The following is a 23,674-nucleotide window of genomic DNA, read 5'->3' on the forward strand; positions in this document are numbered from 1 at the left end:
TGTTGCATCAGATGTATTCATCTGTCACATTAGATATTTCATATTTTGCAACACCATTTTTACCAAGACAAATAAGAAGTCAACCCAGCAACACCAACACATCACACACAGACTAAAAAAATTAACTGTGACAAAAAATCACCAATAAATTTGAATCAATAGTACGATAATAAGAAGAAGAAATGCCAGAAATTAAGGTTTTATTCAGTCCACATTTCAATACTAGAAGAGTAGTTGGATCAATTTCCTCTGTTTCTTCATAAATTTTTACCTGTGAAAAAGAAAATGGGACGACGAAAAACTCGAAGTTGTTGTTGCCGGAGAAGTCTTCACGTCGATTGACGGTTGAAAGTCAAAAAGGAACTCACTTGACTATTTATCATCGGAGGTTGAAAGGAGAAATTTTGCAGAACTGTTGGTTGGGAGAGAGTTGAGAGAAGCTGTCGGGAGAGAGGAGAGAGTTGTTGATTTGGATTGAAGAGGGGTGTGAGTTGGGTTGATTTGTATTTTTGAAAAGATTAGAAAGTTTTGAAAATATTAATCAAGTTCACAATTAACTTAATCAAGTTTCCTAATGATGTTTGACCCTTTAAGTTGGTCAATATCACCAATCCTTTATTCAAGATTTAAAAGACACCTTTCCTTCAATTTTCTCGAGAAACTAGAGGCATGAGGGGTGATAAAGTGCATTTTTTCCTTTTTTTTTAATCACTATTTATATTACTATCAAGGTAGGTACATTTTGCTAATTTAACTATAGCACTAAAAAATTTATTTTTTTCTATTTAGAGAGGGGCTTCAAGTTCCCAGGAAGAGCCGTACGAGACTGCTCATGTACGGTTCGGGAGTTGAACCCCTGCACAAGGGGCTTAGGTCAACACTTATATAACTTTTAGATAATTGGGGAAACTTTTGGAATTCACTAACAGAAAAAAACAATTGTTTGGATTAGTTAATGATAAAGGAAATGGTTAGTCATACAAACAAATTTCCGGATAGTGATAATAAATGGAATTATTATTATTAATAAGATATGAGAAGTGGAGTAGTGACTAGTAATTGACGTATTTATAGTATTAATAATTATTAGTATTAGTTTCAATTGTGCTTTATTTTATTTGATTAGCCTTTGCTATGTTGAGATTTCTTTGCTTTCATCTTACAGACTCTTTAGCAAATATGATGCACCAATTGGGCACTACAATAATAAGGGAGGTATAGAGATAGCTAACTATTGAAATGATGAATGAATAAATGGTGTCCATGTATGGCTACAAGTTTTTTGTGTGTTTTCTAGCCTATGTACACTGCAAGAATGTAATAACTTTGCTTTCATCTTACAGACTCTTTGGCAAATATGATGCACCAATTGGGCACTACAATAATAAGGGAGGTATAGAGATAGCTAACTATTGAAATGATAAATGAATAAATGGTGTCCATGTATGGCTAAGTTTTTTGTGTTTTTCTAGCCTATGTACACTGCAAGAATGTAATAACTATTGCTTTCTCGGTTTTATATTTATATGACGGTGTTTGACTAGTTCAAATCAAGGGTTCTATCGAAAACCACCTCCCTATAAGGTAGTGATATGACCTGCAAACATTCTATCCTCCTACATGAAGTGAAACAAGTGTTTTTTTTGGAGGTTTTTGCAGAGAGGCCAGTGCATCCGCGTCCCATTACATTCATTGTTAGCCCTTCATACATCAGGAATGACAGTTGCCCTTTAGGCTCCGGACTCAACTTATTAACAATCCAAACACCTATTAGAGGACTTCAAAAAAAAAAGACAGGAAAAATTGACAATAATCAAGGAAGTAAAACACAACTCACGAAGATCTTAAACAGATTTTCTACAATGGGATCACAAGACACTGTTGAAATTTCTAAAATATTCAACCACATCGAGTTTTAGTTAATGCCATATTAAACTAACAACATGCACGCGCGAATAAATCACACACAAAAAGGTAAAAAAACACAATGGCCACGCTGAAACGTGTGATTTTTTAACAGTAACTATTATGTTTTTAACATCTACTTCAATACGAGCAGGCACTTGCTGTTTTTCCAAATGACTTGAAGCATCACCGAGCTTCAAACTGCACGAAGGCGCCAAAACAATGCGGTTTAGTGTACTTGTAGAATTAAAGGACTACGATGAAAGAACTGTAGGAAATGAAATATAGTAGGTTCGCTCAGATTCCTAATAGCAACAACGCAAGTGATGTTCCGGGATAGTGCACTTGGGAATGGTTTACTTAGCACTTTCGAAACTCTAGATTTACAACAAAGAAAACACAAATATGTGCATTGCCAAATCATCTCGTTAGGATTGCAAACTCGGGATTTTCTAGCCTATCACCGTAGCTATCCATCAAAAGATATAACAATCCATCCAGTGGCCGAATGGACATGGACTCATTCGCTCCCTTCAGGAAGAATTTAACAATTTTGAAGGACATATATGTTTACTGTAAGGTTAAATTTATAGCTAAACGAGAGTAGTAGGTGCAATACTAGCCCACATCCTCTAACGAGACTCTGCTGCTGACAGAATATGGACCATTAAAAATGGCGTCTAAACACATGTATACACAGAGATTAAACAACCAAAGCATGTATCTTCTATAGCAGATTCAGCTGGAAATTCACCTAAAACACCCAAAAACAGAAGCTAACTCACCAAGAAGATTATTTGTGCACGATACACTACAATATGGTTGAATACTATCAGCTAGATACAGTTCTATCCAAAAATATTCTCTTGCCGCTTAACTTCTTGCAGTTGAGTGACAACCACAACTAGTCAATAATTGAATCAAGACAACTGCAACACTAAAAGACAGTAATGTATCGAGGACAAAATGAGTCAAAGAACTTAAAATACTACTATTTAATTGTTGATAAGTTCCATGGTCGACTTCAGAATTTAGCAAGCATTATCCTAATGAACACAATAGTAATAGATTTTTTTTGAGAACTTACAATAGTAATAGACTAAAAAAACATAATAATGATCACCAACATAATCCTAAGACTTTTTTTTAAATCAAGTAACAATAAAATATAGTGTAAGGGGGATTCAGCTGTTGATTTGACACAGATAAGCCATGCATAGAAGGTACAAAAGGGCTAAGTAAGCTGCAACACTTAGCGGTGTAACATATAGCACGGTCTTTTGGGCTGCTAACTTCATGTGAAAAAGTTCAGATGAGCTCGGGAGGCTATGTGCAGAGAGCTACAGTTTGCATTGACAAAAATGAACAGAAAAGCGAAAAAACAAGTGTATGAATGGGAAAATTATTCAGACTTCTTCAAAGATTTCTCTTTAACAACATATACCACATTAAATGTAATTTCTACAACTCAATAGAAGCACACCAATTCCATCCCCAGCCGGCCGAATAGGCTAATTGAAAAGATAATAGCATTTGAAATTTCACTATATCAAAATTATTTACCCATGTGCAAACTGTTAGGAATGATGCTTTGACTAGGAGAAAATAAAAAAAAAAAAGGCTACGCGCAATCAACACAAATCGGATTCTAACACTATCTGAACATTTCATCTTTCTATTATCAGAGAATTTGCTCCAACACTTGTTTTACTCTCAACTGAATAACCAAACCAAAGTTAAAAAACAAAAAGAACTACAAGCCTTAAGCTACTAATCTATTCTTACAAAAATCCCCATTGGAAGCATTTTTTCTTTTTTATAAACACGTCCGGGCCAGCTAGACCTTGACTAATTCCATAGGTAGATACTACCTCTACTTCCCACCATTACAGGCACCACCAGACAACTCTTGTTCACCTAGGCCTGAATAGATGGAAAGGGAAAAGTCATCGTTTCCACCCCAAATTATATTCAAAAAGTCACTTACACACTTAAACTATTGAGGTGACCTAATACACACCCGTACTATGTAAGAGGAAATTTATTTCCATCCTAAAACGTAAAAAACCAATCACATGATGAAGAGTGATTTACACTCGCGCCACATTATCGCCATGTCATTACCACATCAGATATTATGTCAATTTTTTTTTTATAAAAGTCCATGTCACCCATTGCTTCTTCTTCACCAAAATCACCGTTAAAATACCACCATTGACACCATCATCATCAAACTCAAATCTTCACCACAATAATTTTAAGAATCCACCATGGATTTCATTATCGCAAACAACTTCTAGCAGAAATGCAAGGTAAGGCTGCGTATGATACACCCTTGTGGTGGGGCCCTTCCCCGGACACCGCGCATAGCGATAGACCGGACTGCCCTTTTAATCACAATAAAACCATTAGTATCACAAAAATCATAAACAACCACCACAAAATTCAACATCCACTACTAAAATTGTCATCGGAATGACAATATCACCAATATTAACATCCAAAGTTACAAATGATGAACTCAACCCACAGGTAGCTTCGTAATGGAGAAGAACAAAATAAAAGGAAACAAAATAAAAGGAACAAAAGCAGAGAATGGAAAGCCTTGAAAACGTTTGCAGAGGATGTGGCTGAATGAATTTTATTCAATACTATTATTGGCCTTATATAGGCTTACATAGTTTAAAGAGTCACCATCCCACTAAATCACTACTCTAATTCCACTAAATAAGCTCTCCTAAACTTAAGGAACACATATCTGCAGTATTACAAACAGGAAAAAACTATCACAAACAGAAAAATAACAAATGCTAACTAATTCTAAAATTTAGCTAGACTTAGTCAAACTAGAAAGCAACAACTGATGTTGTACACTTTAACAACAAAAACCACTACAAATTCGCACCTGCACCACTACTAAATTCTAATGGCGCCTTACAATTAGCAATGAAACTTCCCCTTTCCTAAACCAAAATAACAAAATACAGATGCACATTTCCCCCTACAATTCTACTATTTTTGTACAAATGTAAGAAACACAAAAAATATTTTAAGGACACCCAACTCACCTTCTTTATAATCCATCAAAATCAACTCTTTCCAAATTCACTTTTTTTTTCTTCCTAATCAATCAAAGACTTAATCTTTTTCCTTGCAAAACTTGAATCAAGCTATTAGCATTCCTTCTCACTTTCTCATTATCATCTTCCAATAAGCCAACATAAATCTCAAACACCCCTTCTCTCACAACCAAAACGCACATCCTTTCACTGTAATTACATAACAAACTGATTGTCAATAAAACATATTGCACAGCTCTTGATAACCCATTTTTCAAGAATTTTATCAAAATTTCCAATAGTCCACCAAATTTGATCATCTCTTGACGACCTTCTTTACATTTTGCTAACAATCCCAATACCTCAACAACTCTATCCAGGCCTGAGTTAGCATTCTGAATCAGTATTGGTACAACCCGATTCTACATGGCCCGAACCCGATTGTCGGGGAAAGAACAGAGCGTGTAAAGAGTAGTAGCAACTTCCTTTCTCTTGTTTGAACTGACTACAAAACTCAATTCGACAGTAACTCGGAACACAAGGAATATTTTTTGGAACACTTTTCTATTAATTGTAAAATGGAAAAACAACACAATCAAGCTAAAATAACAGAAACTAAACTAAAGGTGAGCTAGGATGACCATGGATGAAGCTCACAGATCCAAATCTAAAATTGAAAGAGAAGAAGAGAAATTAGAATTAGAAGAGAAGAAAAAAGCAAGGAAAGGGTTGAGAAGTTGTTAGTTACCAGATTTTCAACGTTCTCTTCTCTCTACTCCAACGTGTATTTGAGGATTTGCTCATATCATCCCAACCATCCAATCTTCATTAACTACTTTTAATCTTGTCCCTTTATTATTTTCAATCTACTTCCTCCGCATCTCATTAACTAGTACTCCTTCCACCTCTAATATTTATTTAAAAGTTAGTTATGGTTGTTACACCCCGCCTCTTGAAAAACATCCTTGACCTCAAGGATGGGTGTCAAAATTTGAAAACTTGGCTTTAAAAAATGCATAATCTTCCCAAGTTGCTTCTTCAGGAGGAAGATTTGACCACTGTACCAAAACTTTCACTCCAGCTACATTACCATCTCGAACCAATTGCCTCTGCAAAATGTGAAGCAGCTTAACAAGGAATTGGCCATCTGCACTAGTGGTAGGCAAAGTAGACTGCACTATTACTCTATTCCTAACCTTCCTCTTAAGAAGCGACACATGAAACATGGGATGAACGTTGGAATAAGTTGGAAGGTCCAACTTGTAGACTACCTGACCCACTCTTTCAATCACCTTAAAAGAACCATAGTACTTGGAGCTAAGATTGAGGTTCCTTTTGAGTGCTATTGATGTCTGTCTGTATGGTTGGAGTTTGAGAAATACAAAATCACCAACCTGAAATTTTCTTTCAGTCCTTCTCTGGTCTGTATACAGTTTCATCCTCTCTTAAGCTTTCAATAAATGGTCAAGGAGAAGTTGTTGAACCTGTTGTCTCTTCATAATCACATCTTCTACAGCAGGTACTGTGGTGTCCAGCATCAGACCAATATCTAAGTGGGGAGGGTATACCCATACAATACCTCAAAGGGGGTACAGTGAATACTAGTGTGAAAATTTATGTTATACCACCATTCAGAGAGAGATAGCCATTGTTTCCACTGAGTAGGTCTATGTGAGGTCATGCACCTGAGGTAATTTTCAATGCACTTATTAACTCTCTCAGTTTGTCCGTCGCTTTGGGGGTGATAGGCAGTGCTGAAGTGAAGCAGAGTGCCCAATAATCTGAATAAGTTTTGCCAAAAGTTGCTCAAGAATATACTATCTCTATCAGTTACTATTGATTCAGGCAGTCTATGAAGAGTGTGTATATGTTTGAAATATTAGCTGCTACATTGCTGGCTGTGAAAGGGTATGACAAGGGCATGAAATGAGAAAATTTGCTCCTCCTATCCACTACTACCAGAATAACATCTTTGCCTTCAGACTTGGGCAAACCTTCTATAAAATCCATACTTATATGTCTCCAGGCTTGATCCGGAATGGGAAGGGGTTGTAACAACCTTGGATAGGGAACATTCTCTTCTTTACTCCTTTGACACACATCATAGGGATCTACATGTTGTATGACTATCTGTCTCATACCAGGCCAATAAAACATTTATGCCAACCTCTTATAAGTGCCTATTTTTCCTGAATGACCACCAACCAGAGAATCATAAAAGATGGTGATCAGTTGTTCTCTTAATGCACCAGAGTTACCAATATAAATCTTGCCCTTTCTCTTTAGTATTCCAGAAGAATAATGGAATAGGTGTGGTCCAAGATGATCAACCAAAAATTCAGTTATAAGTTTAGTTGCTGCAGCATCCCTATCATAGCCCTTATGAATTTCTTGCACCCAAGTAGGTACCACAACACTTATATCTGACACACAAGTAGTTGTAGTTACCATCTTCTCTTTTTTATCTTCAAATTGCCTAGATAAAGCATCTGCTACCTTGTTCTCAACACCTCTTTTGTATTGCACCTCATAGTCTAGGCCAAGCAATTTAGTTAGCCTTTTTTATTGTATTGCAGTAGTAATCTTCTGCTCAAGTAGGTACTTTAGGCTATGATAGTCAGTTCTGACCACAAAGTGTTTATACTGAAGATAATGCCTCTATTTATCTACTGCATTAAGGAGAGCCATGTACTCTTTCTCATAAATGGACTTTCCCCTATGTTTAAGAGCTAGTACTTTACTAAAATATGCTATTGGTCTAGTCCTTTGCATGAGAACAACACCAATTCTTGTCAAGCCAACATCAATTTTTACAATGAACTCCTTAGTATAGTCAGGTAAAGCCAAAATTGGGGTAGAAGACATGCCTTGTTTTAAGGCTAAAAATGCATGATCAGCTTCCTTACTCCACTTGAAGGAATCTTTCTTCAATAATTCTGTTAGAGGTCTACAAATGACTTCATAATTATAGACATACTTCCTATAATATCCTGTAAGCCCCAAAAACCCTCTAAGTGCTCGTAAAGTGGTAGGGGTTGGCCAATCTCTCATGGACTGAACTTTACTGGGATCAGTAGACACCTCTGCGACAGTGATAATATGACCAAGATACTCTACTTGTGACTGTCTAAAAGAACACTTAGACCTCTTGGCATACAAAGATTGTTCTCTCAGTACTTCAAACACAAATTTTATATGGTCTACATGGTCAGTCAGAGATTTACTGTATACTAATATGTCATAAAAAAATACCAAGATAAACTTCCTGAGTAGAGGCTGAAATACCTGGTTCATCAATGCTTGAAAAGTTGCAGGTACATTTTTGAGTCCAAAGGGCATCACCTTAAACTCGTAATGGCCCATGTGAGTTCTAAATACAGTTTTAAACACATCTTCAGGCTTCATCCTGATTTGATAGTATCCGGCTCTCAAATCCACCTTTGAAAAAATGATAGATCCTTGCAATTTATCTAACATATCATCTACTATTGTTATAGGATATTTATCTTTGATTGTGATCTCATTTAATCCCCTATAGTCCACATAAAATCTCCAAGTACCATCCTTCTTTTTAACCAACAGGGCGGGTGAAGAAAAAGGAGATTGATTATGTTGTATAGTGTCATTACTGAGGATCTTTTGTACTTGCTTCTCTAATTCTTCCTTCTGGTAGTAGTTATATCTATAGGGTCTAAGAGACACTGGCGAAGTGCTAGGCTTTAATGGAATCGTGTGATCAAGGGACCTTGTAGGAGGTAGGGATGTAGGTTCTGTAAATACATCACTGTACTGAGTGAGTACCTCTTGGATGGATGCCTTTACTCTAACAATGTCTACAGCCTCAGTAACTTAAATAAGGAATAAATGAGCCATAAGGGTTTGTCCCTTAGTAAATAGCCTGCTCATAGCACAACCAGAAATCATATTAATTTGCCCCTTTTCAGGTATTCCTCTCATAATCACCTTGTAACCCTTTCTACCAATGGTTACACATTGTTTTTCATGATTAAACTTGGTCAGGTTATGCTTTTTCATCCAGTAATTCCTAATATAATGTCACAACCACCTTGAGAATTCTGAGGTCTTCTACAAAGTTTCCATCCCCCGTCTTCCAGGTGAATTGAGGGCATATTGAAATGTAAAACACATAGTTGCCATCAGCAATAGTCACTCTGATGGGTTGGACATAGCTAGACTGATATCTAGTTTGCACCACATTTAATTCATTGATGAAACTATGTGTACTCCCGGAGTCAACTAGGATTGAGAGGGTCCTCTTCTTTACCCAGCCATCCACTAATATTGTATTAAACCCACTACAACTACCAGATAAGACACTAAGACACATAACCTCAGGAATATCAACATGATTCCCATCGTCCACCTCAATTTTAACCTCTTGTGGATCTGTAGGACTTAAGGGTAACTCCTCAAGGTTTCCAAAAATGTAGTGCAACTGTTTCAATTTGCATACATGACCTAGGTTATACTTATCACCATATCAAAAACACAAGTGATTAGCCTTTCTATGTTCATACACTTCTGGGATAAGCCTAAGGGGTGTAGATTTCTGAGCTATAGGGGAGGGTCTAAGCTTAGGTAACACAGAGCTACCAACAGCAAGGGCACCACCAGTAAGTTTGGGAGGCACTCTAGTCTTCTACAAGGCAGCCTCAATTACTTTCTCCTGTATTCGAGTTTGCTGAATAGCAACACTCAGTGTAGTGGGCTTGAACATCCTAACCGTAAATTTAATTTCCTCTTTAAGACCTCCGATGAAACTAGACAGGAAGTGGGATTCATTTAATGTTGGATTCATCATGATAATTTATGCCTTAAGATTTTCAAACTTATGCAAATAATCTTCAACACTACCCGTTTGTACAAGCTTGTTAAACTCTTTGATGACATCCTTCATTAGAACATCCCCAAACCTTTCACATATCTCTTCCTTCAATTCCTCCCAAGAGATTGGACCTTGACTTAACACTAAGGAATTGTACCAGATCTCTACATCACCATTTAAGTACAGGAATGTACCTTCTACCTTCTGAGCATAAACAATTTGATATAAATTGAAGTACTGTTCACATTTTCAAACCCAAACCTCTGGATTAGAACCACCAAATCCAGGAAGTTCCCATTTATGAGTAGGAACATTAACTTAATTTAGCCTAATAGGTCGACCATCCTGAACTGGAAGAGGAAGGATCCCATCTCTTCTTGCAGGATTATCATGTCCTCCCGGAGGACCACGCTCCATAGCATTGATTCGCTCCAAAAGGAGCTCCAATATACCCTGAATACCAGTTTGGGTAGTAGTGAGAATTAGCTGTCCAGCCCGAAGCTCGAGTAATAACTCATCATGCTGAGCTAACTTTTCATCCATGAGACGCATACGGGTGCCTTTAGCCATGATGAAAACACCAGCAGTTATGGAAGCAATGGCTCTGGTACAAGTTGTTATGAACTGACTACAAAACTCAATCCAACAGTAACTCGAAACATAAGGAATATTTTTCGGGACACTTTTCTATTAACTGTAAAATGAAAAAACAACACAATCGAGCTAAAATAATAGAAATTAAACTAAATTTGAGCTAGGATGGCCATGGATGAAGCTCACAGATCCAGATCTGAAACTGAAAGAGAAGAAGAGAAATTAGAATTGGAAGAGAAGAAGGAACCAAGGAAAGGGTTGAGAAGTTGTTAATTACCAAATTGTCAACGTGCTCTTCTCTCTCCTCCAGCGTGTATTTAAGGATTTGCCCACATCATCCCAACCGTCCAATCTTTATTAACTACTTTTAATCTTGGCCCTTTATTATTTGCAATCTACTCCCTCTGTAACTCATTAATTAACTAATACTCCTTCCACCTCTAATATTTATTTGAAAGTTAGTTAAGGTTGTTACATCTCTCTCTACTAACTTTTCAATTCCTTTTTAAAACCTTAAAATTCTTCTTATTAAATTCATCATAATCGTAGAATTTACTAATTTTGCTTTTGTACATAGCTAGATTTTTCATTGTATAATAATTCTGACAAGTACAAGTTTAGTGTGTGTGTATGAATGAAAAAAAATGACCTGGCAGAGAGTGGGGAAATCTGGTCAGACACTAGCAGTGGGGAAATCATATGTAGCTTACTTTTGTATTTCACTATTTTTTCCGACCGATGTTGATTCAAGATGGGTTTGAAAGAGAGAGAATCTCCATGGGGTAGGGGCTGGGGTATAAGTGTGTAATGGGTCACCATATTAGTTTTGGTGTGTAAGTGACTTTTCGGAACCAATGATTCTGCATAAACCACCTGGGCACTAGGCCCAATGTGTAGGGTGGGGGGTGGGCTGTAAGTGTGTAATAGGTCACCATATTAGTTTAGGTGCGTAGGTCAATTTTCGGGTATAGTTTAGTATGAAAACGATGATTTTTCCCTAGATGGAAACAAAATCCCTAGTATTTGAGCCTAAAAGACTCATGGTTTTCAACACAATAGATTGCTCGCTAGCTCACACGCTTGGGGATGGGGGTAGGGGGCTTAAAAGGGGATTCTTCCTATAATAACACTATATCTGTCTAGGCCAACCTGCTCAAATCTTTGATTCAACAGATTTGGTTTTCTAATAACGCGATGTGGGAACAAGCTTACCTCAGTCCTGGACTCCTGGTAAGTTAATTCTAGTGTTCGAGCAAGAACCTCATGATTTTCAACACACTTTATTGACCACTAGAGGTTGCACCCCTTGGATGCTTAAAAATGTCTTCTTTCCTACAATCGAATTATAGCAGCTATCAACGGTCAACTATCTTCAACCTTAAAAAATCAACTGATTTTCCTTAGATTTTAAGTTTTGTGTGCTATCAGCATATAAAATATTCTACACTATCGATTAAACTTGACCTGCTATTGCAGCTTACCCGGTACAAAATATATGGTCTAAAACAGGCATCAAGATAGTGGAATATAAAGCTCACTAGTGCCTTGCTTGCTGTTGGTTTTGTTCAGAGGACATATGATTACTCTTTATTCATTTTCAAGAAGGATGCGGATTTGATGATAGTGTTAGTATATGTGGATGATCTACTCATCACTAGTAGTATGCACAGTTGATTGATACAACAAAAAAAGTACTATGTCAGCAGTTCAAGTTGAAGGATCTAGGTGAACTTAAATATTTTCCAAGAATTGAAGTCATGAGATCCACTGAGGGTGTAATTTTGAATCAAAGAGAGTACATCTTTGAACTTATTTCAGATGTTGGATTGAGTGGGGCCAACCCTACTAATACTCCTATAGAATCAAATCATAGGTTAACATCAGTGGAATATGATCAAGCAAATGGTATTATAGAAGATTTGTGCTACATGATATCACATCTTATCAAAGATTGGTTGACAAGCTTCTTTATGCCGTTATAACTAGGCCATACATCAGATATGTAGTTTAAACTCTCAGCCAATTCATGCAATATTCTAAGAGATCCCATTGGGATGCTGCTACAAGGATGGTTAGATACTTGTAAGGGACAATTGGACAAGGGGTATGGTTGCAGGATACACCAGCTAAAACACTAACATGTTGGTGTGACTCTGATTGGGGTAGCTTGTCCCAACACAAGAAGATCCATCACCGGGTATATGGTCAAATTTCATGATTCTCTAGTATCTTAGAAATCTAAGAAATAACAAACTATGTTTAGAAGCCCAACAGAAATTGATTATAAAGCATGGCCTTAGCTATTGTTAAAGTCACTTGGTTATTAGATCTCTTTACCAAATTAGGAGTCTTTATTCAGATGTCTATTACAGTCATGAGTGATACTAAATCAGCCATACAGCTAGCAACTAATCCTATTTTCCATAAGTGAACTAAAACTATAGAAATTGACTGTCATTTTATCAGAGACAAGACCAAGAAAGGGCTCATTGAGACATCTTATATTGCTACTCAACAACAGATTGTAGATCTTCTTACAAAAGGCTTAAGTCATCCTCACCATCAAAACCTCTTAGGAAAGCTTGGTGTACTCAATATATTGCATCCTTCAGCTTGAGGAGGTGTGTTGAAATGTATCATGATCATGATCATGATCACTACAATGCTCCATTTTCACTGTTACATTCATTACTATTTGCTAGTCATTCATCTGTCATTGTATCAATTAATTAGGTAATTTGCATTAGTTAGTTAGTTGAATTAGTGAGGTGGCTAGATGTGAGCTGTTGATAATATGATATTTCATATTTCACATGCTCCATCTATAAAGTTAATATCAGACCAGTTATTGTATTGAATTCTCATGATCATTGAATAAAAATTCTCTCTACTTTTCTCCAGTTTCTCTCCAGTTCATCAATGGAGTTTTGAGCTTAGCATGCTCAATTTTCACACTGCACAAAATGCATTATATGTATATAAAAATTTGTTTAGTATGTTCTATAAAAAGAAAAAGGAAACACTTTGCTTTCATCTCATGGCTTTGTAGTCTTCATATATTTATCTCTGAAATCTATACTCTAGAACTCAATATCTGATATCAAACTCCCCAAGAAAACAACAATACAAACACCAAAATCACTCTACTAGTTCAAGAACTATGGACCCTTTTGATGACCTCTCTCGGATTCACAAGAAAAACAAGAAGGGAAGTGATATCAAGAGTAAAACACACTAAAACAGCAACAACACTTGATGAACAAGATGCAATAACAACAACACACAGTTACAAGACAAGAACACAAATGGATTACACTAGATATAGATAAACGATTACAAGAAAGTAAAGATAGATAGATAGACAAAGGGATGGTATAATATTAACAACCCAAAAGCTTATTCCACTTTTGGACCTTTTATACCACACACAACCTAAACCTATCTCTTACGTGACCTCAAGGGAATCGGAATTCCCAAGCAATCTCTGTTTTTAAGCAAATGATCAACACAAGGATTCCACCTTGTCCAAGGATTCCACCTTACTAAAGACTCTCAAAGAGGCTACAAAATATATTCTCCAAAAATCCCCCAAAAATGACCTAATGAGGTTCTATTTATACCTAGGTTAACTTATTACAAATGACTAAAAAACCCTTGCAAAGGGCGGATGAACAGTGAACGCGGATGAACAATGAACAGTTTTGAAGCTTGTGGGACTTGTTCTCTACACTTCAAAGCTTGTTCCTTAGATGGGAAGCCCCCCAAGCTCGAGTCTTAATGAATTGGACCCCAATCATGATCATACCCATATCATCCTCCCCTCCTTAGAAAGGATTCGTTCTCGAATCCGAACCTTGCAAAGCAATAGGAAGGACAAGCAAACAAAATTTTCTCAAGGTATGAGGGTTAGGATTAGTGTAATCAATCATAGAATCTTTCCAAGGTGGCTCAAGCTTCACATATACCCAAAAATCCCTCTTATACGAATACCCTACTAAGGGGTAGAGTGTCTATGGGCATGGGTTGGGAATACACTTCTTTACCCTAACACTACTACAATAATGATCAAATGTCCCCTCTATACTATCATGGTCAATAATAAAAACAACTAGAGGTTTATCCTTAGTCATTCGGCCAACATGTTCAACACTATCATTTTTACGCACAAGTTGGTCTTCATGACTTCCATAAGATAATGTACTACAACTTTCGAAAATGGACACTAGGTGAATCAACTAGTGTATCCATAATCTCAAGTAGTACATTATCATCACAAAATGAAGGCACATTCGGCTCACTTAAAGACAAACTATCATTCACACTTAGTTGGCAATTATCCTCTTTCACTAGAGTGCAAAAGTTAGTTTGATTACCTTGTAGCTCATGTGGAGCATGACCACTCACGGGAATTTGATTAGGAAGGCTTAGATACTCCATCAAGTTATCCAACTTCTTGCACAGAGAGCCTTCCATCCCTTCCAATCTTCCTTCCATTCTATCCATTATTCGCCTATCTATGGCATCAAGCCTTGACATGATGGATTTAACCCAACTAGGCATTTCAACTTCATTCGCCATTGTACCCATCTAGAGATACTAAGCAAACAACACAGAAACAACAAACACATTAAAGATTAGCAAAAATCAGTCCATAATTCATCACAAAACAGTCCATAATGCATCTCAAAATAGTCCACAATCCCTCACTTTCATACTTTGGATTTTTCACTCTATTGGCCTTACAAGTGTTGATAACTCGCTTATACTCCAATGGGGTTACTTGGTCCTAATTGTGGCTCGAGGTCAGAGTAGATTCTTGTTTGAAATGACTCAAATAAGTAATGTACGAACTTGAACCAAAAAAGATACTACGACTCAAAAACGAGAAAAGCACACAACAAACAATGTTAATGCGAAGAATGTACACAAAACTAACTTACAAGCTAGTAGGGTATTACTAGGTTGTCAATTAGTGTCGAGCAAACAAACGAAACTAGGAAACAATAAAATGAAACTAAGAAATCTAAAATTTGAACTAAAAAACGTTGTGTGAACAGTACTTTAGTGACATGGCAGTCCACTATTGGCCTCGAGTTTTATCAAAATTTTATTTTCCAATTTCAAGTCTTGATCAATATATAATTTGGAATTGGTGGATTTGGTTAATGGAGGGAAAAGTGGTCTTGGAGCCTTTTTGTTCAAATTTCAAAAGCAAAACTTGACTTCTTTGAACTTTTACCTTGAAACAAGGTCCTTAAATCAAGGAAAAGTAGATGAAAAGTCTTTGAAGTGATAGGGACAAGTCTTTCACTAACAACTACTACAAGCTTGTCTTTCATCTTTTTAGATCTAGTTTGCACTTTAAGTATTAACAAGATGATGAAAGGGTGAGGAACCTTAAGAACACAACAACAACTCCAAGAACAACAACAATTTCAGTTTCCAACTCCACTACAACAAGACCATCAAATCGGCCAAGGTTTAGGTAACAACAACATCCAACTCGGCCACACTTTGTTCACATCAACAACTTTAACAAGTTCAAGTTCAATAGTAGATTTAGACACTTTTTAGTATTGATGAGAAATAAACCAACACTAGAAATACTCTAAACAAACAAAAGACTAAAAGTTCTAGACACACAATAAACAAATCTTGGCCAAGATAACAACAACACAGTTTTCGGCCAAGAACACAAAACGGACAGATTTGAACTTTTTTGGATTTTCTTTTCAGTTTTCAGTTTTTTTTTTTGTTTTTTTGAATTTTCATCCAAGAGAACCCAAGATTGGTAGTGTAGGAACACAACCAGCCTTGATTTGATACCAAATAATACCAAGCTCCCCAAGAACACAACAACACAAACACCAAAATCAGTCCACTAGTTCAAGAACTATGGACCCTTTTGATGACCTCTCTCGGATTCACAAGAAGAACAAGAAGGGTAGTGATATCAAGAGTAAAACACACTAAAATAGCAACAACACTTAATTAACAAGATGCAATAACAACAACACACGGTTACAAGACAAGAACACAAACGGATTACACTAGATATAGGCAAACAATTACAAGAAAGTAAAGATAGATAGATAGACAAAGGGATGATATAATATTAACAGCCCAAAAGCTTATTCCACTTTTGGACCTTTTATACCACACACAACCTAAACCTATCTCTTACGTGACCTCAAGAAAATCGGAATTTCCAAGCAATCTCCATTTCTAAGCAAATGATCAACACAAGGATCCCACCTTGTCCAAGGATTCCACCTTGCTAAAGACTCTCAAAGAGGCTACAAAATATATTCTCCAAAAATACCCTCAAAATGACCTAATGAGTTTCTACTTATACCTAGGTTAACTTATTATAAATGACTAAAAAACCCTTGCAAAGGGCGGATGAACAGTGAACGCGGTGAACAGTGAACAGTTTTGGAGCTTGTGGGACTTGTTCTCTACACTTCAAAGCTTGTTCCTTGGATGGGTAGCCCCGAGCTCGAGTCTTGACGCATTGGACCCCGATCATGATAGTACCCGTATCAATATCTGACCGAATGTTGATAACCGTATTGCTAGATAGCATCAGCAGCACCCAAAATTGTCGCAGCTCCAGCATTAAGGAGAGGCATAAGTATATAGCTTTTGCTTTAGCCTTTAAGTACTATTTTGCAGAGATGCATGTTGTTGCAAGAAGAGGCAGATTGCAGTGCTATCATCTCTCTTGCTGTTAGGAAACTTCTGATTCCATGCAGATAAAGAAGCATCTACCACTGCCTTTGAGGCTGCTGCTGCGTTATTTGTTGCACATACTATGGAAACAACTTGGTCATTGCTCAGGACATCCCAAACCTATTTTACAATAAAATTGGAGATATCAAATGTTATAGCTAGAAATGGAGGAACAATAGTAATACATAAAAGTTAAAAAGGGGTTACCCCATCAGTTGCTAGAACAAGAAATTGATCATTGGGAGAAATATGGTGATAGGAGACATCAGGCTTGGAGATTATGCCATATTTTTTGAGCATAAAATCTCCAAAAGCTCTAGACATTGCTAGTCCAGGAGCATCTTCATGGGGTAACCATACTCGCTGTATATGTGGTTCTTCTTTAAGTGCAAGAACTCTCCCATCACACTTCCTTATTCTTTCTGCTTCAGCTGTATACATCAAACAGTTTATGATTAGGCACTAGTAAGCACATTTTGGAACGGAATGTGCCAAGTATGTCGTGTCAATATTATGGTAAAAAGCGTCTTACAAGGCAGGCTAGGCTTCAAATCAGTAGTTAACTGAACATCTTCAATTACTCCCTCTTCTGTCTTTCTGCCAAGTACAGCTCGAGAATCACCAAGATTAGCGATAATCAGATCGTCATTCTGTAATATATATAAACAGTTAATACATCTAAGACCTTTGTTGGAAATCAAATGAAGCTTTTATTTCTGAATTCTGAATGATCACGGAAAAACTTTCTCATTACCTGTCTTATAGCAACCACAGCAGTAGTTCCACTGCAAGAACAATCCAATTTTTGAAGACTTTTAATATCTTTATCCATCAATTTAAAGGAACTAAAACAAGCCTCTTTCCACTTGTTAAAATTATTGGTCTTCACTGCCTCATTATCTACAGGACTGATCTTTGGCAGAGAAAGTATATTTTTCAGAAACAAAGATGGCAACTTATTCATAACTAACTTGCTGACTATTTCTCCATTCTTCCCATGCCCATCAAAGACACCAGCGAAAACACCATTTTCTACCCCATACCTCTGAAATAAAAAGGAAAAGTTTCCATTTTTAGGTACCGCGCATGCAATGAATTTGAGCCAGTGATCTATCAAAAACTCAATAAACATGGACATGAGAAAAGTAATGACAAACCTGATAGAGTATTGCAGAATCTTGATTGGGTCCTTTGTTTCCTTGTTGAGAAAAAAATGAACCAACTTGTAGATATTTGGCCTCATTATTGTTGTTGTCTTGATAGTAAACCACATTTTCATTGCCAAAATCATTAACATGAATCTCATTAGATGCAGTGGATATGCAGATACCCATATTGTCAACTACTCTTTTCTATTCTTTTTTCCTTATTTTGTGATGCCTATTTCAACTATTGCAGAAAGAGAATCCTTTATTTAAAAAGAATGTTAGACCATTAGAAGGAGTTGAAAATGAAATTAATTAATATTCTGAATAATGATTGTGGCTGGCAAGGATTAGAAAAACTCATTCAGGTTCAATAATTCACTTTCTTAATTGTGTTGTATTATTTTAGATTACCCGAAGATTCACTTTAAGGGGCATCTGAGTTGTGCCTTTGTAAGATGATTAACATACGCAAAACTTTAATTATTTAATTAAGGTTACTTAGACTTTGTCTTCTTCACGTTAACACCTCAGCAACTTATCATCTTAATTTCCCAGAAGAAGCTTAAGGATGTTTGAGTAATAAGTTAAGACTTGGAAAATAAAATACAAGGGAAAATCATGTTCTATGTCTAAGTTTGACTAGCCCATACTTTTTGTATAATTGATTCATATTTGCGTATAAACATCTTTTACACACTCTTATACATTTTATACTATTGATATATTCTATATAATGATTGCCCCTAGATGTAATGTTGAATTGTTTTCAAAAACATTACTCCCTCCAATGACCTACTTTCTTCTTAGTCCGTTTAAAAAAGAATGATCCCTTTTCTTTTTTGGCAGTACTTTAATTCCAACTTTCCTCCTGGCATGTTTATAACCACAAGATTAAAGGGCATTTTGGTACATTTGACACTACTTTAATTTAAGGCCACAAGATTCAAAAGTCTTCTTTATTTTCTTAAACTTTGTGTCAAGTAAAAGTAGGTCATTCTTTTTAAACGGAGGGAGTATAATTTTGACAATTTCCCAAAATCTAATTTGGAGGACCAAGTGGGAAGTTCATCTTTTCGAGATGGAAGCTTACGCAAAGATCAATTGGACATCTTGTACCATTTTGAATAGACGTAGCAAAATTAGCTCATAAATTAGTAAAGATAACATAAAAATCCCAACCTTATTAAAATTATTTACAATCTCTCTCATTTCCTTAATTACTTTACTCTCTCTCTCGATTCATATACATAACAAGGCCGACATATACATAAAAACCTTTGTATATGATAAGACCGACATATACATAATAAGGCCGATTCATATACATAACAAGTATGATAAGGCCGACATATACATAACAAAGTCGGTTCATATACATAACAGGGCCGACATATACATAGAAAGTTATGTATAAGTATTCTTAGTGAAAAATGGAATTTTTGTAATATGTTTGGAGAGATGGGATTTTTTGTAACAAGTAAAACTTAAGTTGTGGGTTTGTGTAATTTTTAGTAAATTATAACTAGTCCAATTCATTTAAGTTTGGCTGGTTTTTAATTTTTTTCCGAGCTAAAGTGATTGTTTTTAATAAATAAAGAAGTTTTAATTAAAAGGTAATCTGTAATACCCCGCATTTTCGGACTAGTCTATGAACCGTCATTCCTACGTGTATAAGCTATAATCTAAATTATTTTCATAAAAATATAAGTTTCATGATCTTTATACTAGTGTGTGAAATGCTCATGAGGTTAAAAGTGTTCATAGAATCATTTAGAGCCAAGTTGATCTAAGATTCTTTGATTCGTCCAAAGTTTGGTATTCGATTCTACAAGGTTCTACTTTGAACGTGTATAACTTCTTATATACATAGAATTTTCTAGCTTAAGACCCACCAAATTGTAGATATTTGAATTAAATTTTCAACGATACCAATTTCGCTTAAATCCGATACCCGAACGAAAAGTTACAACCATTTTCGTGAGAGGTAGTAAGCCAAGGCGATATGCCCACGATGGGCGCTCCATCGCCCGTATCTATTTCCCAAGTTCTGTTTTCGCATTTTAAAGGCAAAAATGTCCTTTCCTTTATCCTAACTCGTCCATAACAGATAATTAAAGCCCCAAAAGCATTATTTGCATCATTTTTCATCCTTTTCTCTCCAAAGAAAACCCTATCCCCCTCAAGAACACCAAGAACTCCATCAAATCCTCTTCAAGAAAAATCAAGATTTCGAGTTTCCCAATTCAAGAAAGCTTTCAAGATTTTGTTTCTTCTTCAATATTAAAGTTTTAAGGTATGTGGGAGTTCATCCATGAGTCCTCTTTCACTCACGGAGCCTAAAAACCTTTTTATTTAAATTAAAGAATGAACTTTTATCATTATGATATATTATATGCTCAAGAAGATTGAATTTCATGTTTTCATGCTGATTTAAATTAAATTTAGCCCATGTAGGATCCCATGCAAGATTTGATTTCCTCATGCTATGGATTTTGTTTCCCATATCATACTCAAGTAAATTTCATGTTGTTGAATTGAATGCTTATGTTTAGAATATCCCCATGCTTTATTCAAGTAAAATCCATGATAAAGTCTAATTCCATGATGGTTAGCAATATTCCCATGTTTTAAATTCATGCCTTCCACATGTTTGATGAAATTCCCATATCATGTTAAGTCACTTTCAAGATGAATTTCCAAGTTATGAATTTGGCCATGTAACTCTATTGTTCACCCATGTTTAATACATTCTTACGTTCAAGTTATGAACTTTACATGTTTTGATGAAACATCCATGTCCTATTTCAATCGAATTACATATGAATTCCCCAATTCATGATTTTAGTTATGTAATCATGCTATACTCCCATGTTTACGATATTCCCATGTCCAAGTTCATGATCCCCATGTGTTTGTTGAATTGCCCCATGTTAAAGTATTAATCTCCACATGCTTGATAGAATGCACATGTGAATTGAATAGGGTAATCATGACACGCTACCATGTGTTCTCATTCATGTACAAGTCCATAACCTCCAAGTGTTTGATAAAATGTATCAGTGAATGAATTGTGAACAATTGACTATGGCTATGCTTTCAAGGATTGCTAGGTTTTATTATTTATGCTATCGAGTCCTGGGGGTATTTATTTCTCAAAATCTAGCTGTTTACATAGTTCCAGTAGATATAAAATAGTCCCAGTAAAAGGTCAAGAATAACAGTACTCAGTCAGTTAATAGAACTTAGTGAACTCAGTCTAGTTCAGTCAGTCAACAAAATCAGTGTGGGCTCAGTCAAGCCTGGTATAGTCCAATTTCAGTCCTAGTATCAGTTTAATCGTTAATAATTACCTTAGAATCTGTATGCACTGTTATTTTCAGAATACCATGACCTAAGCTTATTAGTTATTAGTTAACAGTGCATGCACCAGTTAGTATTCCAGTGTCATTCAGTTGGGAGTAGGATTCAACACCGAGCGAACCTAGGGATGGGGGCATTTCTGCCAGCAGAGGGTTTGACCCTTAGTAATTCCTGAGTTACAGAACTATGTACCTAACGTAGGTTTAAGATGTCTTTCTGCCAATCTAGGGTTGACACATATCTCATGAGTTTTCTGCTAGTATAGGGTTACTCCTTAGTCCTTCGGGACACCAATTTAGTGGATCCACACAGCCAGTGTTAGTTCCCGTGGCATGGTACTGACACCCTTCCAACTGAAGTTATAGGCTAGACCCTGATTAGCTCAGATTGGGGCATATCGGTTAGCTTATACTTCTCACAGTTACAATTTCAGCTTCAGACTCATTGTGGAATTCAGTTCAGTTCTACAAAATCATGACTGTCAGAAATAGTCACCCAGCTCAGTATAGAACTCAGTTTAGTTCTATAGAATTAGGATTATCAGAAACAGTCATCCAGTTATCATTCACTTAATTATCAGTAATCACAGCTAGCAGTTACTCAGTTATCAGAACTCAATAATCAGTTCCAGTATAGTCTTAGTTATAGTCTCAATTACTGTCTTAGTTACAGTCTCAGTCCTGTAATCAGATCAGTAACTCAGTTTTAGGTTTACTTAACCATAGTGTACAATTATTAGCTATTCAATTATTAGTATTTTAGTATCTCAGTTTACAGACTATTTTAGAATTATGTTATACACTTGGTCTTATTTTCTCAGATAATATAATTTTTATGAATTCATGCTTAGTTACCTCATGTTCCTCATTCATTACTTACCTCATATGTAAATACTCTACAGTTTCAGTCTAGTTATTCAGACTAAGTACAGTTCAGTATTGCATGCCCAGTATTCAGCTATTAGTCATTCAGTTAATCAAATAAGTTAGTATGTTTATGCATTCATGCTCAGTGTGATTGTATATTCAGATCCTCAATTTATGTCAGTCTCTATCACGTAGTTTCAGACCCAGTATTCATACAGTATCCATGTTTTATCATATCCCAGCTTCAGTTATACTTATCTAATTAAAGTAAAGTTTACAAAAACTAAGTGTATAGATTCACCATCTTATCAGAGAATATTTGTCACTCTTGTTTTAAGATATTTTAGTTTTCAGTTTATTCCAGCCTATTGGTGAGTCTACTTACACTTAGCATACATGTTTTACGATTACGTATGAAATTAATTTTACTTAGTGTATTCACCCTTGCATACTCAGTACATTTCAGAAGTACTGATCCACATATACATATGTGTGGCTACATTGTTTCATAATGTAGGTACTAATTGTAGCCCGTACATCATGATCAGATAGTTGCAGATTCCAGCCAGGAGGTGATGAGTGTTCCTACTTCGGGAACTCCAGATGGTTTTAGTTCATGTACAGTTCATTTACTTTCATGTGTATTGATTAGTGGTAGTTGGAGGCATGTCCCAGCTATCTATAGTCAGTATAGTAGAGGCTTCATAGATGTCAGTCAGGGTCAGTCATGTAATTCCAGTTTTATTCTTTAGATTTATTAGATTGTAAAGTTTTATCAGTATTGTATCTATTTTAGATTTTCAGTATGATTATGTTTCCACATAGCAGAACAACTCTTTATTTTGTTATAATTCAGTTGCTTAACAATATGCCAGTTATGGGTTAGCTTGGGATCAATTGTGGTTCCAAGCACAGTGTGATGACTAGGGGGTATTCTCGAGTCGTTACAAACTTGGTATTCGAGCATAGAGTTCAAGTTTCTTAGGGTGTCTATGAAGCCGTCTGTTTTAACAGATGAGTGTTCTATTTTTACTGTTGCAATAGATTACCCATCCGTTCCAACTGATTAGTTAACTGTTGCAACATATCACTCATATATTGTAACAGATGTATGATTTGTTGCACAAACCATTCATTTGTTTCAATAGATGAGTGATCTATTGT

The 23,674-nt window shown here is 36.0% G+C and overlaps 1 protein-coding gene and 1 non-coding gene across 2 annotated transcripts; both read right to left on the bottom strand.

Moving 5' to 3' along the window:
• Positions 1-3,085: 3,085 nt before the first annotated feature.
• LOC124892549 lies at positions 3,086-3,241 on the bottom strand. The gene has a single exon (XR_007050314.1). It is a non-coding gene; the product is annotated as a small nucleolar RNA snoR134 (small nucleolar RNA).
• A 13,138-nt stretch (positions 3,242-16,379) lies between these two features.
• Positions 16,380-18,618, bottom strand: LOC107856407 (probable protein phosphatase 2C 72). Its single transcript, XM_016701427.2, has 5 exons — positions 18,294-18,618; positions 17,891-18,181; positions 17,669-17,786; positions 17,344-17,567; positions 16,380-17,256 (listed from the first exon to the last, which is right to left on the bottom strand). The coding sequence occupies exons 1-5, from the start codon at positions 18,468-18,470 to the stop codon at positions 17,062-17,064; spliced, it is 1,005 nt and encodes a 334-aa protein (XP_016556913.1). The 5' UTR covers positions 18,471-18,618; the 3' UTR covers positions 16,380-17,061.
• Between the last annotated feature and the right edge of the window lie 5,056 nt (positions 18,619-23,674).

This window comes from Capsicum annuum, chromosome 1, assembly GCF_002878395.1.
Source record: "Capsicum annuum cultivar UCD-10X-F1 chromosome 1, UCD10Xv1.1, whole genome shotgun sequence".
Classification (NCBI taxonomy): domain Eukaryota; kingdom Viridiplantae; phylum Streptophyta; class Magnoliopsida; order Solanales; family Solanaceae; genus Capsicum; species Capsicum annuum.

What these genes read in the sequence shown, in the direction of transcription:
- LOC107856407 (XM_016701427.2), bottom strand. Translation starts at nt 18,470, where the DNA reads ATGGGTATCTGCATATCCACTGCATCTAATGAGATTCATGTTAATGAT. An exon ending in CTGTGGTTGCTATAAGACAG is followed by an intron (nt 17,787 to 17,890) that starts GTAATGAGAAAG and finishes TATATATTACAG; the next exon opens with AATGACGATCTGATTATCGC. An exon ending in TTGTTCTAGCAACTGATGGG is followed by an intron (nt 17,257 to 17,343) that starts GTAACCCCTTTT and finishes ATTGTAAAATAG; the next exon opens with GTTTGGGATGTCCTGAGCAA.